Below are 18,033 nucleotides of genomic sequence, written 5' to 3'. Positions count from 1 at the left end.
TTTTTTTTTTTTTTTGTGGTAATCAATATTTTGCCACAAATGCTGTCAATTAAGCTTAACTTGTATTGAACCCGGAATATTCTTTTAAGAACCAAGGGTGTGTAAACATTTGTACAGTATACTTTTTTGTAATTTTAGTTATTTTGTCCTGTGAAATATATTTAAATATCTGTTATGCAACTTTTTCAGGACAGTACTTTAAAAAAAAATCTCTCTGATTAAAAAAAAGAAAAAAAAAAAAGCTAATTATCTTGCAGATTCCACAAGGGGTATGTAGATTTATGAGCACAATTTTATATGTATAGTTTAATTTCCTGAAATAAATTGTTTAATGACACACGAAACATTCCCTGATTCAAATAAAATTGTTTTAACTTGTTTACTTCATTAGTTCTTTCTAATTCAGTGCCACGTGCACAGCAAAGGGACATTCAGGGACAGATTAGAAGGCACCATCTTATTATGTGTTATTGTGACAGCAGAAGCACACACAATCCAAAACAAATGCATTGACTTTTTTATTTTAATACAAAACGTAGAAATCACAAGTCACTAGTCTTGTTTAACCCTAGTGAAAAACGTGTGTGCATCTATATTTATGTGTGTGAACAAAAAGCTGGACAGCATGTTCTTGTTGCTCCTGGCATCAATCAATGTGTGGCATTCTGCTATGCAAAGGTACAGCCCAAAGACAGATTTTGATGCCTGTGGCCACTGGCTGAAAACAAATTGCATGGTGTTTTGAGAGCACACAAACATCCCCACACATCTAATGCGCTCATCTCTCTGTGTTCTCCAGGGGCTACTTATTTGGATCCAAAGTAGTCCACCACCCCACTCCCCTTTAGGCCGTCAAAGAAGAAAAAGTTCCTGTGCGGAGCATCTCTCTGAGACAGCGCCTGTCAAACACACGCAAACAAATGAGAAGATGTATTATCCTTCAGGCACATCACAAACATTTGAGCAGATCTAGGGGCCACAGAACTAGAATTTTAATAACAACTTTGCCATGAGTAATTAACTGGTTTGATAGAACACATCAGGCACATTCTCTGTTGTGGTGACGAAGACTGATGGGCAAGGGGCAGTGAGGAACAGAGCCATATACGAATTGCAGCCCGTTTTATCATGCAGGGAGATGGTGAGACAGCCTGGCTTCACTCCACCGTCATGTAGGATCAAGGCCTGCTCAACCACCACTCCCAAGACAATGGCATTCACACCATTGCCCCCACACAACCCTGATCCCCACCCTCACACAGACACCATCACATCTCAGTCAGGTCACTGACATCACCCTCCAAGAAAGATATAGTGTTGTTTACCATATACTGTGTACCGTTGTGCCTAATTTGGAGCAATTTTATATAGGCTTCTATTTTTAAATTGCCTACACTCCAGTATATCCGATTTCTGTCTATAATCTAGGGACACGGTGTCATTATACACTCTAGACTCACTGATTACGTCATTATGGCTTAGGTTATTTAATCTAATTCAGTTTATGGAATTACATGTGAAGATTTCAGATGGTTGCCACTGGACTTCATCAGTGACCGGAGTGTTACCTCATCATTTCTGGCATTTACACACTGTCAACAGATAAAAGTTTTGGATATAGCCCAGATTCTGATGGAGAGGGTACCTGCTATTCGGTTCTCACTGTGGCTCATCAGAAAAGACACTTTTGTAGCTAGTAAAAGTGTTATGTTATGTTATAGAGGATTAGACTATATGGCTTTATGGAGAACTAGAATGAAAGGTTATATGGAGGAGGAGATTATGTTAAAGGGACAGTTCACCCAAAAATGAAATTCTGTCATCATTTACTCTCATGTTACTCTCAAATCTGTATGACTTTCTCATGTGGAACACAAAAGTAGATATTAGCCTGAGTCATCATTTACTTTCATGAACTCATCTTTTTTTCCACACAATGAAAGTGAATGTTGACTGAGGGTGAGAAACCGTGACCAAATTGTTATTTTTGGGAGAACTATCCCTTTAATAAAAATAAAACAAAACAAAAAAATAGTTGAAAATCTACATTATATTATGGTTCAAATCAAAGATCTCACCTTGACTATTTCTTGCCCAAGAACTCCTCCAACTACAGCACACACTGGGGACATCTCAGAGAAACAGTAACTGTGAAGACCAAGCAACCACATCAAAAAGTTATGAGTCAAGTTGAAGAGAAAGTGAGAGGATGTTGGAGAGAATGGGTCTCACTCACTGATAATTGCGTACAAGTGTTCCAAAGTGTGCAGAAAAGGTTCTTGAGCAAAGATTCAGACAGATTCACAAGTTCATCTGCAAACATATTTATACATTTTTTTGATGTTCTAGTGTTGATAAATCCAGCTTGTTCTAATTGAGGGAACTTCACGTGAGATTTAATTTTATTCAAAACCAAACCCAGATCAAGCTGAAATGCATTAACATGCATGTTTTTACACAATTATGCTTAATAAGGCAATGACGCGTGTGGTCATGTAAATGCCTTTACCCTTAAATTCATGGGAATTTCACCAAACACTCTTACATATTCGGGTCTTTAGAGACCGAGTACTTACAGTATATCACAAATGTATCTACAAAATGCCCAGATAGTGTCAAATTTTCTAAATATTTTCAAGACAATTAGAAAATAATATAAAAAAAAATTTTTAAATCAAAAAATATATTTTGATGTTTTTATTTTTCATATATCAAAGAGATAATGCAACAAATCAGGACAAATCTAGAACAGGATTCATTTCACAGTGAAATTTCCTGAAACGCAACTGCCTGTCAAAAACATATTGAGCTACTCATAACACATACATAATTACAATTGTACACCCAAATAACAATAGTCATATCATACGGTTCATGTGTTGTACTTGCTATAGTTTATTTCCATGTTGTTTCTTCAACAAATAGCAATGTCAAAAGTAAATCAAGCCAGTCACTGAAACAACAGTGTCACAAATAACATGTATAATAGGTATATGTACACGCATATGGAATACTGATAAATCACCTGATAAATTGTTGTTAATTCATTGTTGCACAGTAAATCATCGTGCTCTTGACCAGGTTTTCATTAAGGATACCCTATACACTTTTGGTATTTAAACTATTATAAAAACACTTTTTTTGTTGTTGCAATTTTGGCATTTATTATTTATTTTTTTGTGTGTTAAAGATAGAGGAATACTGATTTCAAATCTTTGTTGGATTTTTTAAATAAGCTGATAATAGTAACCAGCAGATTGAAGTGCATGTAATCACATTCAATTTCTGATAATAACATATAAAATAAGATAGATAAAGTTTGATATTGGCTTGACAAAGCCTTGAAAAAGTTTGAAAGTTTAAACTATTTTTGATGGATATACAGACATTACAGCTAGCTAGCTAGCTAGATAGATAGACAGATAGATAGCTAGACAGATAGACAGAGCATTCAGAAAGTATTCAGACCCCTTCATTTTTTTCACATTTTGTTATGTTGAAGCCTTATGCTAAAATGCTTTAAATAATTTTTTTTCACATCAATCTACACTCCATACCCCATAATGACAAAGAAAAAACCAAATGTTTGATAACTTTGCAAATTTATTAAAAAGAAGAAACTGTAACATCACATTGACAGAAGTATTCAGACCCTTAACTCAGACCCATTTTCAGGTCTCTCCAGAGATGTTCAGTTGGGTTCAAGTACGGGCTCTGGCTGGGCCACTCAAGGACATTCACAGAGTTGTCCCAAAGCCACTCTTGTGTGCTTAGGGTCATTGTCCTGTTGAACCTTTGGCCCAGTCTGAGGTCCTGAGTGCTCTGGACCAGGTTTTTTTTTTTTAAGGATATCTCTGTATTTTGCTGCGTTCAGCTTTCCTTCAACCTTGATCAGTCCCCCAGTCCCGGCCGCTGAAAACCCCCCCCACAGCATGATGCTACCACCACCATGCTTCACAGTTGGGATGGTATTGCACAGGTGACGAGCGGTGCCTTGTTTCCTCCAGACATGACGCTTGGAATTGAGACCAAACAGTTCAATCTTCGTTTCATCAGACCAGAAAATCTTGTTTCTCACAGTCTGAGAGTCCTTTAGGTACTTTTTCATGTGTCTTGCACTGAGGAGAGGCTTCCGTCTAGCCACTTTGCCATAAAGCCCAGATCAGTGGAGTGTTGCAGTGATAGCTGTCTTTCTGCAAGTTTCTCCCATCTCCACACATGATCTCTGGAGCTCAACCAGACCATCGGGGTCTTGGTCACTTCTCCTACCAAAGCCCTTCTCCCCCGATTGCTCATTTTGGCAGGGCGGCCAGCTCTAGGAAGAGTCCTGGCTGTTCTAAACTTCCATTTAAGAATTATGGAGGCCACTGTGCTCTTGGGAAATTTCAATGCAGCCGAAGATTTTTTGTAGCCTTCCCCAGATCTGTGCCTCAACACAGTCCTGTCTCTGAGCTCTGCAGCCAGTTCCTTTGACCTCATGGCTTGGATTTTGCTCTGATATGCATTTTTAGCTGTGAGACCTTATATAGACAGGTGTGTGCCTTTCCAAATCATGTCCAATCAATTGACTTTGCCACAGGTGGACTTCAATCAAAGAAACATCTCAAAGATGATCCAGAGAAATGGGATGCACCTGAGCTAAATTCAAATGTTATAGCAAAGGGTCTGAATACTTATATCAATGTGATATTTCCGTTTTTTTATTTTTAATAAATTTGCAAAGTTATCAAAAATCTGTTTTTTTTTCTTTGTCATTATGGGGTATGGAGTGTAGATTGATGTGGAAATATAAAATATTTCAAAGCATTTTAGCATAAGGCTGCAACATAACAAAATGTGAAAAAATTATGTGAATATTTTCTGAATCCACTGTAAATAGATAGAGAGAGAGAGAGAGAGAGAGAGAGAGAGAGAGAGAGAGAGAGAGAGAGAAAAACTTACAGCAGATTAAAGGCCTTGTGTAGGTTTGTTTACATTTGAATTTTTGATAGCTGGAGTTTTCTGTCAATGTAAGTCTATGGGACTTTTCTGATTTTTGATCATCTGCTGTGTGAAAACCGCAAGTCCAGTCAGTTAGAAAAGACATTGCATACTATTTCAGAACAGTCTTAAGGTCTATGCTGAGTTTGGTGGATGTAGCTTGAAAGCTCTAGGAGGAGTTTGTGTTGGTTTTTGCACGTGTGGTTTGAGTTGGTAAAAAAAAAAAAAACATTCTAAATTAAGAATAGTGCCATTTTATTTATGAATCATAATTTATGTGTGATAATGTTCACACACTTTTATGCACGTTAGTGAATGAGACCCAATAAATGTGAATGGTGAGTTTCTAGGTCGATGAGTACCTCACAAAGGCGTTGGGGAGCAGCTCCGAACTCACGCCCAAGCTCTCAAGAACATCATCACGGATTTGTAGGAGTAAGCTTGAGTCTTCAGCAAAGCTGGCAGGCTGAGGATCGCAACCTTTATCTGTACGAAACTTCAGAAGTACTGTTGTTGAAAGTAAGAGAGGGACAGACAGAGAGAGAGAGTGAGGAAAGAGTGGGTCTTCCACATTTAAACAGGATGTAAGTGGAGGGGAGATGTATAAGATGTGCATGGTATGTGAAAAGGTTTTCAGCCCCTCTAGGCTATTTTCCAAGAGGCATCACAAAGTATCACTTCCCTTTTTTTGAATGCCCACCAACTACAACACAATAAACCCCAGCCCACTGCATTTCCACCTGGCAGCAGAGTATACACACACATCAAAGGAACACCCACCCGCTCATTCATGCTATCTCACTATATCTGGCACTGAGATGAAATTTCAACTTTCAGAGCTGCATTTTATTTATATACTGTAATTTTCTCCAGACAGAAAATTGTGAAAGTGACATCAAAACATCATCTGAGGGTTTGGAAAAAAAAAAGCACTGGTGTAATATCGTTCTAGTCCCATCACTGAGGCGATAAAATCTCAAATAAATCAGTGAGTTAAGACAGAGGAAACAGTTCTTCCTCAAAAGCTGTTTGACGTTATGTGTGGTATTTTTGAGCTTTGCAATATATTTAAAGACTTCCTATGCTTCAGTACACAAATAGGAAGTGTTATTTTTTCCATAAATGTAATACTAGATGTTGAGGGAGGGGCAGAAGTAACAGTTAGTTGTAATGATAGAGAGTTGTGGAGGAGGCATGTTTTTGAGAGCCACTGCACATGACTGACCATGGACAGCCTGTGATGGAAAATGAACAGCACTCAGTAAGGACACCAGATGAGCACAAATATGAAAAGAGAAATGTTGTTTATAATTACATAGAAGACCAACTGGCCTTCCCCCAGATAAGTGTACTACAGACTCCAGGCAGGCACAGTGGTCAGAAATGTCTTCACATCGCCTATAAAAATACTGTTACGGTAAAGCTCCTAATTACTCTAAAGTACACTTAAGGTCCTTAAACACTAAAGACAGGTGTAAACACCTTGTTTACACCTGGCATTAACATCTGTCTCAGGTGATCCGATCACAAGTGGTCAGCCGAGGCAGATTGTTGTTTACACCTAGCATTAACAAGTCATCTGTGACCACTTGTGATCGGATTTAAAAGGATAGTTCACCCAAAAATGAAAATTCTCTCATCATTTATTCACCCTCATGTCATCCCAGATGTGTATGATTTTTTTTCTTCTGCAGATCTCAAATTAAGATTTTTAGAAGAATATCTCAGCTCTGTAGGTCCATACAATGCAAGTGAATGGTGACCAGAACTTTGAAGGTCCAAAAAGCTCATAAAGGCAACATAAAAGTAATCCATACGACTCCAGTTGTTCAATCCACATCTTTAGGAGCGATATGATAAGTGTGGGTGAGAAACAGATAAATAATTAAGTCCTTTTTTACTATAAATTCTCCTCCCTGCCCAGTAGGTGGTGATATGCACAAAGAATGTGAATCGCCAAAAACAAAAGAAGAATGTGGAAGTGAAAGTGCAGATTTATAGTAAAAAAAAGGACTTAAATATTAATCTGTTTCTTCTGAAGCCATGGATTTAACCACTGGAGACTTATGGATTACTTTTGCTGCCTTTATGTGCTTTTTGGAACTTCAAAGTTCTGATCACCATTCACTTGCATTGTATGGACCTACAGAGCTGAGATATTCTTCTAAAAATCTTTGTGTGTATTCTGCAGAAGAAAGTCAGTCATATTTGGGTGAACTATCCTTTTAAACCACTCAAGCGGTTTATGCTGCCTTTATGGTTTTTTGGAGCATGGAAGTTTGGACCCCATTGACTTGCACTGGTTGGACATAAACACATCATACATCAATGAAAATATCTTTGTGTTCCACAGAAGAAAGGCATGCAAGTTTTAGATGGCATAAGGGTGAGTAAATGATGAGAGAAATATAATTTTTGGGTAAACAATTTCATTAATCAAAGGTAAGGCCCCAAATTGCTTCATTACATACATCACTTATTGACACGTCAGTGTTACTGCAAGTTGATGAAGCACAAAAGATCACTGCAAAACTTGACATTTTGAGCAGAATATTCTCTGTTAATACTGTCGAGCATCTGTTTTAAAATTCGATGTTCATACTTCACATGACTTGTGTCACTGCATTTTTGATGTCAGAAATACCAAAAATGTTCTGTTAAGTCCTGTGAATGTATATGTATGGGTTTTTCTAAACAGACCTTTTTTCTTCTAAAGGTGCACTCAGTAATTTATTCCTCATTAAAAAGTTTAATTCCTAAAGTAATTTTGCTATATATGTAGGAAATCATGACCACTCACATTAAAATGAAGACTCCAGTCATATCAGTAACCTTATAAAAGTTGTTTTATTATTCTACATGGAGAGGGTCCGCACATGGGGGCTACCATGTTAGAATCACATGACCAGCTGAATACTACTCGCTTAATCTCAGTAACTGTCCTGTTATTTGACACTTTCACTCATTGATTAAAATATTCATAGCTGACTGTGAATACAATGGCATCTGAAACTGAAAACTACTGATTTGAAATGATGCTGCATCCACTTAACTAAGTCCAAGATGACACAAAGACAAAAGTTACTGAGTGCACCTTTAAACCTGCACCTAGGCGGCTAAATTTAAAACTCTAGTTCTGACCTGTTTGATAATGGATTAATTCAAACAACAAATACTGAAATGATAGTCTTTTAAGGTTTACCTTGTAGAAGGAAGTAGTCTGCAGGAACGCGTTTTAGACTGCTTTTGGCTGTTTCATTTGTCCAGTCAACTTCCAGAGCCTCTTTGAGAGAGCAGAAACTGACAGTCTATATAAGAAGAATAGAAAAGTTGAGAAACCAACATTAAAAGGTCATTGGTGTGACTGAAAATTGAAAAAGGACTAACTTTTACAGACTTAAAGCTGCTGTGTGTAATTTCTGCGCCACTAGTAGTACCAAACTGAATTGCCAAAAAAAAAAAAAAAAAAATGTTTTAGAACAGGTTTCCCAAAAACATCCCTGCTCTTCCATTGTTTGGACAAATAGGCAGTCCCGTCCCAAACACACGCCATTGGTTGAGCTACTGATGCTATATCAATATTGCCATAGTGTTTACACTTTTCGGGAAAATCAACCTACAAATGGCAAACTTATAGTTGTCTCTGTACATAAAAAAAAATTGCACACAGCTTTAACAGAAACTATGGGTCTGTTCCAAAACCTAGTGCGTTTTGGGCATCTTTATCACTTAAGGCATTATAGGCGCACTCCTGACGCGAAGGCTGTTCCAAAAAGCAGGTATCTTTATTACGCTACCTCCTAAGATATTTTTGTGATGAGGAGGAGGGCGTGGCCGGGCCGTGAGGACACATGCTCGGCCCTGAATTGTTCTAATCAGCCGGAAGGGGGATAAAGACAAGCCGGAGGCGCCAGTTTCGAGAGAGAAAGACACATGTGGCCGCTGCTGTGTGTGTTTAAGTTGATTTAAGTCATTAAAAGTTTCGTTGACTGCTCAGCCGGTTCCCGCCTCCTCCCACCAGGGGAGGAGCTGCAGCCATCCGCCAGGGATTGGAGGAGTTGCTGCCGGCCGCCGGGAGTCGGAGGAACTGCTGCCGTCCACCAGGAAGGGGAGGAGCCGTTCCGTCCGCCAGGGGTCGGAGGACTCGCTGCCGTCTGCCAGGGGAGGAGCGGCTGTCGCCCGCCAGAGGGCAGAGAAGTGGCTGAGAACCGGGCGACGGCGTGTCCGGGGACCAGCAAGTGAGTTTTTCTCTCTTTCTCCCCCTCGCTCTTTCCCTCTCACCTCTTCCTCCCCTCGTCTCTCCCAGGAAGACCTCCTGGCAGAAGGACGGCCGGAAGGGCAACACCTCACTCCCAGGAAGGGAGTACGTCATGCCGGAGGTTTCCCCGGCCTGAGTCAGGCAGTGGAGGAGTGTGACGAGAAGGAGGGTGTGGCCGGGCCATGAGGACGCATGCCCGGACCTGAATTGTTCTAATCAGCCGGGAGGGGGATAAAGATGAGCCAGAGGCTCCAGTTCGAGAGAGAGAGAGACACACATGCAGCTTGATTTAAGTTGATTTATGTCATTCAAAGTTTCGCTGACTGCTCAGCCAGTTCCTGCCTCCTTCTTGCCCATCCTTACCCGTTACATTGGTGTCGAATTTCGGGAAGGAGGAGGGATGCGCTGTCGTAGAGCCCTCGCCACTGCTGTCTGCCAGGGGACGGAGGAGTCGCTGCCAGCTGCCAGGGGACGGAGGAGTTGCTGCCAGCTGCCAGGAAGGAGAGCTGTTCTGTCTGCCAGGGGATGGAGGACGTGCTGCTGTCCGCCAGGGGAGGAGTGGCTGTTGTCCACCAGAGGGCGGAGGAGTGGCTGAGGACCGGGCGACGGCGTGTCCGGGTACCAGCGAGAGAGATTTTCTTTCTCTTTCCTTCTCCCCTCTCCCTCCCCTCATCTCTCCCAGGGCTCCAGAGTGGCGGGGAAGACCTCCTGGCAGAAGGACGGCCGGAAGGGTAACACCTCCCCTCCAGGATGGGAGGGGAGTACGTCATGCCGGAGGTTTCCCCGGCCTAAGTCGGGTGGTGGAGGAGTGTGAAAGAGGAGGAGGTCACTGAATTGTTCTAATCAGCTGGGAGGGGGATAAAGACGAGTCGGAGATGCCAGTTCGAGAGAGAGAGAGACACACGCGGCCGCTGTGTGTGTTTAAGTTGATTTATGTCATTAAACATTTTTGTTGTCTGCTCAACCGATTCCCGCCTCCTCCCTGCCCATCCTTACTAGTTACAATCTAGTTTCAGCCAAATTCTAAGGTATCATCTGTGTATCCTTCCCTGGGATGGCAATCCCAGAATGCACAGTGATGAGCCCAGTGGAAAAATAAATCCAAGGTGGTGGACAAAGTGAGTGACATTTTTTTTTTTATAAATACTCTTATAATCCATTCAAAATAAATACTAAAAAGTTTTTGTTTTTTTAAATAACAGAAAACTTACTATTTCACCCAAAATGTGTGAGTGCTATGTATATTTATGCTCATGAGAGTATCGTGTCATTCCACTCACGTCACCTGTATTGAAATCAGTTGCGAGTCGAGTCCTCATTGCACTTCTTGTGAGGAGAGCTATTTGAATAATGCGACGAGTTGCAGCCTATGTAGAGCATGCCAAATCGGTCTCTTATGAGGATTCATTTCACTTAGTATGCTGCCATAGAAAACAGCTGTCTAAGTAGGCAGCGAGGCTCAAGTTTTGGAACAGACACTAATTCTACCAACATACCCACCTTTTTCACCATGGTGGTCTCATTGGTGTCAACCTTTGGTTTCTTTGCCTCAGGACCATCATTGGCCTCACCAGAAGCTTTCACTACTTTGGGCTTCTCTCTGGGGAAGTTAAATGGGACCATCAGTTTTTCACATGAGAATCAAACCTTTTCTTCCAAGTTTCCTGACTTACTCTACATAGTGATGCTCCTGGCCGAGGTTGGAGAACATGTATCCATGGTAGCCAAATACATCTCCGCAGAAGATCTTAATGTTCCTGGAGGCACACAGCTGGTCCACTCGCACCATCAGGTCCTTGGAGCACCCAGTCAAGCAAATCTGTATAAAACAAATAATGAATTAATAAGCGGTTATTTTTTAAATCACTCCACTGCCTGGGGAACTTGATGTGTCCTTCAAAACAAAACATCTTATGAGTACAACCAGAAAATTGGCAATGGCAGGATTAAAAACTAATCAGAATGTTGGTACATCTTATCCAATGTCCCAAACCTCTCACACCCACCTATTTTGGGTTCAAGATAAGAATGAGTTGCCATTTGAATACCCTGCTTTGCTTTCGTTATATATATTGACAGTACATAGTGGCACACAAGAGTCATGATGTGTTAACTGGGTGGATCTACAAGGACAGCTGCATCATTATTTTATCTGCTGCCTTGAGTTTGTTTTCCATTGATTTTAGTCGTTTACTTTACTTGTCAGAACTTTATCTGTAAACTCCCAACTTTGCAAAAAGAACACCTGAAGTGAACTGATCTAGGCAGGCCTGTTCAAAATGGGTTAAGAGGTTATGTAATCGACACCTGAACATCAACAACACTTCTCAGAAATACTGTTGCGATGAAGTAATGCCCTGAGGAGTAACACCTTCACTACAGTTGTAGGTCACTTGGGAGAAGGGCGCATGAAGAAAATTATGAAACTAGCCGCGAGACATTCACATTTGTGAGCATTCTATGCCTCTAGGCAGCCAAACAACTCTAAAGAGCACATCTTTATCAAGCAGTGACCCCTAGAGGATGCAAAGAGGAAACAATTCATGCCACACTGGAAAATTATAGGGATTGTTCACCCAAAAATGAAAATTCTCTGATCATTTGCTCACCCTCATGCCATCCCAGATGTGTATGACTTTCTTTCTTCTGCTGAACACAAACAAAGATTTTTAGAAGAATATTTCAGCTCTGTAGGTCCTTATAATGCAAGTGAATGGTGTCCAGCACTTTGAAGCGCTAAATAGCATATAAAGGCAGTATAGTGCTTGATTACACTTCCTAGTGATTGACACATATGCAGAGCACCAGATGACACTGTAGGAAGTGTGAACAAGCTTGAAATGATGATCTTCAAGGAGAATGCTGATCAGATGTCAAGTTTTATAGTGAAAAAGGAGTTATATTTTGATCTGTTCTCACTCAAAACCGATTGGATTGTTTCAGAAGACATGGATTAAACCACTGGAGTATTTTAGATTACTTTTATGCAGCCTTTAAGTGATTTTTGGAGCTTCAAAGTTTTGATCACCATTCACTTGCATTGTATGGATTTTCAGAGCTGAGATATTCTTCTAAAAATCTTTGTTTGTGTTCTGCAGAAGAAAGAAAGTCATACACATCTGGGGTGGCATGAGGGTGAGTAAATGATGAGAGATTTTTAATTTTTGGGTGAACTATTGGCAAGGAGGAGGCGGGAACCGGCAGAAGAGTCAACGTAAACGTTAATGACAAACTCAACTTAAAACAACATAAAACACATAGACGCGGAACGGCAGCGTTTCCCCTCCAGAGATGTTGGGGGGGAGGGTGGGGGAGTAGGCCAGTCCGGATTGCGCCCTGGCCTGAATCAAGCAGGGGAGGAGGAGGCCGTTGCTGAGTCAACTAATCAGCGGGAGAGGGTGATAAAGGGGAGCCAGAGATGCCAGTTCGAGAGAGACATATGCGGCCACGTTGTGTGTGTGTGTGTTTGTTTTAAGTTCAGTTATGACATTAAATGGGCTATATGCGATTCTTTAATAAATAAATAATTACCCCTACACTACAAATGCCCTGTACTTGTTGACTAAAATAGTCCTTATAAATTCGCATTTGTACAGTATATCCTGCCGATGAATGAATTTTAATAGTGACATGCTAAGATGTTCAGTGAATTGTTGCCTTCCTCTTGACTAAACGCACATTGGTTTTGTAAGAAACTGTTTCAAAGAATTACACACATACACAAGAGAGGACAAAGAGATACAGACACACACAATGTTTCATCTGCTCTTTTAAAAAGAAATATCACGAGAGGCAGATAAAAGAGAATATACAATTTTAAACACCTCCTCCCTCCTTTCTGTCTCCCACCATCTCTCCCCCTCTTCCTAAACTCTCACTAGCACTCCCAGAGGGAGATTTCAGCCAGCTCCAAGACAGAGACAAGATGAAAGGCAGCCTGTCTGCACTTTGAACAGTGTCTGTGTGTTGACTGCATCATCCATAGGCAAGAACAGCCCTGATTTGCTTGGAAAAAGAGCATACACTTGGAAAAGACCAAACTAACTCTAACGACTTTGCCTTGGTGTCTCGATCTAACACTGACTGTTAATAGATGGGTTCACGCAGAGGTTGGAGGAAAAAAGCAAAGCATAAGAAGTTATAACCACCATAAATCATACTAATCAAAAGAGCATAGAGACATCTAGTGGACATGAAAGGCACAAAAAATAATCAAGACATTGATATATAGCAATGTACAGTGTGTTACTGTATCCCACCTAGTCCATTCATATCAAAATGTCACAGAGTCAAAAAATAGTCTCTATCCAACAAACATTACATAGACATATTTCTCTTGAATCTGCAAAACTCAAAGTCTTTAAATAACAATCAAAAAAAGAACTGAGCTCCTCAGCGAAGATAGTATTATTAAAGGAATAGTTCACCCAAAAATGAAATTTCTCTCATCATTTACTCATTATCATGCCATCCCAGATGTGTATGACTTCTTTCTTCTGCAGAACACAAAGATTTTTAGAAGAATATCTTAGCCTTGTAGGTCCATATAAGGCAAGTGAATGGTAGCCAGAACTTTGAAGTGCTAAAAAGCTCATAAAGGCAGCATAAAAGTAATCCATATGATTCCAGTGGTTTAATCCATGTCTTCTGAAGCAATCCAGTCCATTTTAGATGAGAACAGACCAAAATGTGACATTTTTACTGTATATTTTGCCATTGCAGTCTCAAGGAACGCTCATGATTTCAAGCTCGATTACACTTCATTGTGCTTGACGCATGTGCAGAGTGCTCGATGCCACTAGGAAGTGTAATCGAGCTTGAAATCTTGATTGCCAAGATATATTGTGAAAAAGGAGTTATATTTAAGTCTGTTCTCACCCAAAACCAATTGGATCACTTCTGAAGACATGGATTAAAACTCTGGAGTAATATGGATTACTTTTAGGCTGTCTTTATGTGCTTTTTGGAGCTTCAAACTTTTGGTCACCATTCACTTGCACTATATGGAGCAACAGAGCTTAATTTGTGCTCAGCAGAAGAAGGAAAGTCATACACATCTGGGATGGCATGAAAGTGAGTAAATGATGAGAGAATTTTCATTTTTGGGTGAACTATTCCTTAATTCCTTAAATTATATGGTAATATCGCAAGCACAATGCAGTTTCGATGCAACATTTGAACACAGTGCATCAAACGTTTTAAACAGACAATTTCGAACATACATGATGTAACCAGCTGTGCACTGATAAACCGAGGCTGTTCAATACTTACCCTGAACACTTATTATCTAATTAAGAAGACATTAACTTCTTGAAAGAACAGTTAACATAGAGTTTAACATCATAAGACACCAAGCAGTGGATACTAGTCATACAACTGAAGGATAAGGTTAGTCTGTGGGCTGAAAAAAAGTTGTTTCACCATTTTGTTAAAAAAAAAAAAAAAAAAAAAAAAAAAGTGCTCTAAGGGTGGTGTAGTTAAGTGGTTAAAATATCTGGGCTGGTAATTGAAAGGTTCAAATCCAGCAAGGGTTGATCAATGAATATTACTATTGTGCCCTTGAGCAAGGTAATTAACTCCTGGTAGCTCCAGATTGGACACATTTATTATTTATTCAATTCTATTTTCAATAATTTAGTTGTGTCTTTTTATACTTGATGACAAATTCTAAAATACCCATGACATAATAAGAGATCTTGTGTGTGTTTTGGTCATGTTAAGTCTTCAAATTGTCCAGTACACATGCTTATTCCAGCACTTACCGCATCAAACTGGAAGAAAAAGTCATCGGGCTTGCTCTCCACTGGTTCTGTGTCTGCCTTCACCTCTACCATTGGGTTAAGGAACTGCGCTCTCTCCAGTGAAGCCTGGGCTTGGTTCTGACCATCTGCGTCCACAGGGATCAGGAACTGAGCACGTCTGGTCTCCTCTGTCACCTGATTGGTGGAAGTCATAAAGAATAACACATGACACGATATGTACCTTTCATGGTGATGTTTTTTGTGGTACTGAAAATTTAAGCCTCTATTTTTGGTAAATATGTATTTGATACCTGCTCGTGGTCCAGGAGTGTGAGCCCTTTGACCCCAGCCAAAATAAGGTTCTTTGCCACTTCTGCACCAAGACCCCGGAGTCCAACAAGAAGTACTCGAGATCCTCTAAGTCTGAAAATGTATATTAAATAGAACTGTTATATGAAATTGTACAATATATATATTGAGCCCATTAATCAATACCACGTTAAGAGAGCAAAATACATTATTAGCTTCAGACATGATACAAGAACACAAATGATACTCAAATGGTGCATTAACAATCACCCTGATTATCTTTGCTAAAACAGTTTGTGAATATACATGTTTCTTTAACGATTACTCTAATAGCTCAATGCCTAAAAACGCTGCTTTACTCACATACATTACTTATAAAATAAAATAAAATAAAATAAAATAAAATAAAAATAATATAATTAGAATTCTTTTTTTAACAACTATTATAGTTTTTTGTACAGCTATCCGCAAACCTCTTTTGAGCATCCAGACCCCAGAGGCGAATCTGACGATCATATTGGGCAGCCTCCTCCTCGCTGATAATATTGTCTTCTTTTTCGATGGTATCAATCATTTTAAAATATTTCCGTTTTTTTTTTATATATATAACAAACTGTAAGGAACAGCCTGAAAGATTCGTTTGACTATTGTAGACTGAACTGTATTTTCCAACTGCTCATTCTATGGGACTGAAGTGCAGCTCAGACTTGTAAAGGCGCAGAGTGATGACGTAAGAGTTGTGAGAAAGCCCCAGTTTCAGTACAACAATGGACATTTCTCACCATTCAGATAGCAAATGTTTTTTGGAATGTAGTGCTCTTCCCATTACGTTTTAATATACTTCCCTGTAAATTTTACATAAGCATATTTTTTTATGACATGAACTGTTGCTGCATTACCATATCAAAGATTTTTTTTATCACAATCTAAGTAACATCTGCGAACATCTTTAAAAGATCAGATTTACAAACATCCTAAATTATAAACATCTCAAAGACATTATTGACATACGTCTTCCAGATGTAAACACACATCAAATAGACGTCTGGGTGATGCACGTGTGCTATGGGTTAAGATCATAATTATTCGATTTTCACTCTGAAAAGGGAATTATGTGAACCAACCTTTTCTAAACTATACAGGGAGAGAAAATAGGACATAAACAAAGTGTTTTAGTAAGGTATAAATCGTTCATCTTTTATTTGGCATACCCTGTTGCCCCAAAGGTTAAAGAGACTCATTACAAAATCCTATTTAGGATTTATCTTGTAGGTGATTTTGTACAAAAACATTTCAGTTTTCAATTTCAATGGATCCTTGTGTCTTCAGCCCTTTCTTTTCTGAAACACTTGAACACTTTTCCAACCCAAAGTTATTTTCTAAATTTTGGGTGAATGTGCATAACTGGCTGCCAGTAAAAATCAATAATAATACTCCCGTTGTCCTACAAGATATCCTTTTTTTTTTTTTTTTTTTTCAAGAGCAATTTAAATTCCAAAATTCCTGATATTGTAAACATGGTATTTTTGTTGGGTAAATATCACATTCATACATGTACAGTACTGTGCAAAAGTTTTAGGCACTTGTGAAAAATTTTGCATAGTGAGGATGTCTTCAAAAATAATGAAATAACTAGTTTTCATTTATCACTTAATGTCTTACAAAGTCCAGTAAACTTTGTATTCCAGGGGTAAAGTTAAAAAATGAAAGCTATAATAAATTAAAGCAAAGAAGTGCCTCATGAGTTTTATACAGTTGTGCTCAAAAGTTTGCATACCCTGGAAGAAATTGTGAAATTTTGGCATTGATTTTGAAAATATGACTGAACATGCAAAAAAAATGTATGTGATCATATGAAGCCATTTATTATCACATAGTTGTTTGGCTCCTTTTTAAATCCTAATGGTAACAGAAATCACCCAAATGGCCCTGATCAAAAGTTTACATACCCTTGAATGTTTGGCCTTGTTACAGATACACAAGGTGACACACACAGGTTTAAATGGCAATTAAAGGTTAATTTCCCACACCTGTGGCTTTTTAAATTGCAATTAGTGCCTGTGTATGAACAGTCAATGAGTTTGTTAGCTCTCATGTGGATGCACTGAGCAGGCTAGATACTGAGCCATGGGGAGCAGAAAAGAACTGTCAAAAGACCTGCGTAACAAGGTAATGGAACTTTATAAAGATGGAAAAGGATATAAAAAGATATCCAAAGCCTTGAAAATGCCAGTCAGTACTGTTCAATCACTTATTAAGAAGTGGAAAATTTGGGAATCTCTTGATACCAAGCCAAGGTCAGGTAGACCAAGAAAGATTTCAGCAACAACTGCCAGAAGAATTGTTCAGGATACAAAGAAAAACCCACAGGTAACCTCAGGAGAAATACAGGCTGCTCTGGAAAAAGACAGTGTGGTTGTTTCAAGGAGCACAAGACGACGATACTTGAACAAAAATGAGCTGCATGGTCGAGTTGGCAGAAAGAAGCCAATACCACAAAAAAGCCGGTTACAATATGCCTGACAACACCTTGACACACCTCACAGCTTCTGGCGCACTGTAATTTGGAGTGACGAGACCAAAATAGAGCTTTATGGTCACAACCATAAGTGCTATGTTTGGAGAGGGGTCAACAAGTATTGTGCTCCTTGAAACAACAACACCGTCTTTTTCCAGAACAGCCTGTATTTCTCCTGAGGTTACCTGTGGGTTTTTCTTTGTATCCCGAACAATTCTTCTGGCAGT

The 18,033-nt window shown here is 39.4% G+C and overlaps 1 protein-coding gene across 1 annotated transcript; it reads right to left on the bottom strand.

Annotated features, from left to right (window-relative positions):
* Window positions 1-505: 505 nt before the first annotated feature.
* On the bottom strand, window positions 506-16,148 carry LOC127422048 (SUMO-activating enzyme subunit 1). Its single transcript, XM_051665387.1, has 9 exons — window positions 15,762-16,148; window positions 15,291-15,402; window positions 15,001-15,174; window positions 10,912-11,057; window positions 10,739-10,838; window positions 8,183-8,288; window positions 5,343-5,487; window positions 2,079-2,148; window positions 506-899 (listed from the first exon to the last, which is right to left on the bottom strand). The coding sequence occupies exons 1-9, from the start codon at window positions 15,860-15,862 to the stop codon at window positions 807-809; spliced, it is 1,047 nt and encodes a 348-aa protein (XP_051521347.1). The 5' UTR covers window positions 15,863-16,148; the 3' UTR covers window positions 506-806.
* Between the last annotated feature and the right edge of the window lie 1,885 nt (window positions 16,149-18,033).

Source organism: Myxocyprinus asiaticus, chromosome 31 (assembly GCF_019703515.2).
Source record: "Myxocyprinus asiaticus isolate MX2 ecotype Aquarium Trade chromosome 31, UBuf_Myxa_2, whole genome shotgun sequence".
Taxonomy (NCBI): Eukaryota; Metazoa; Chordata; class Actinopteri; order Cypriniformes; family Catostomidae; genus Myxocyprinus; species Myxocyprinus asiaticus.
This window is presented reverse-complemented; position numbering and strand designations above follow the sequence as displayed.

Bases quoted from the DNA above. Each gene is read 5' to 3' on its own strand.
- LOC127422048 (XM_051665387.1), bottom strand. From the start codon at position 15,862: ATGATTGATACCATCGAAAAAGAAGACAATATTATCAGCGAGGAGGAG. The intron at 8,289-10,738 runs GTGGGTATGTTG...CTTCTTATATAG, and splicing joins AGACCACCATGGTGAAAAAG to ACTGTCAGTTTCTGCTCTCT. The intron at 900-2,078 runs GTGAGATCTTTG...TGTGTTTGACAG, and splicing joins TTGGGCAAGAAATAGTCAAG to GCGCTGTCTCAGAGAGATGC.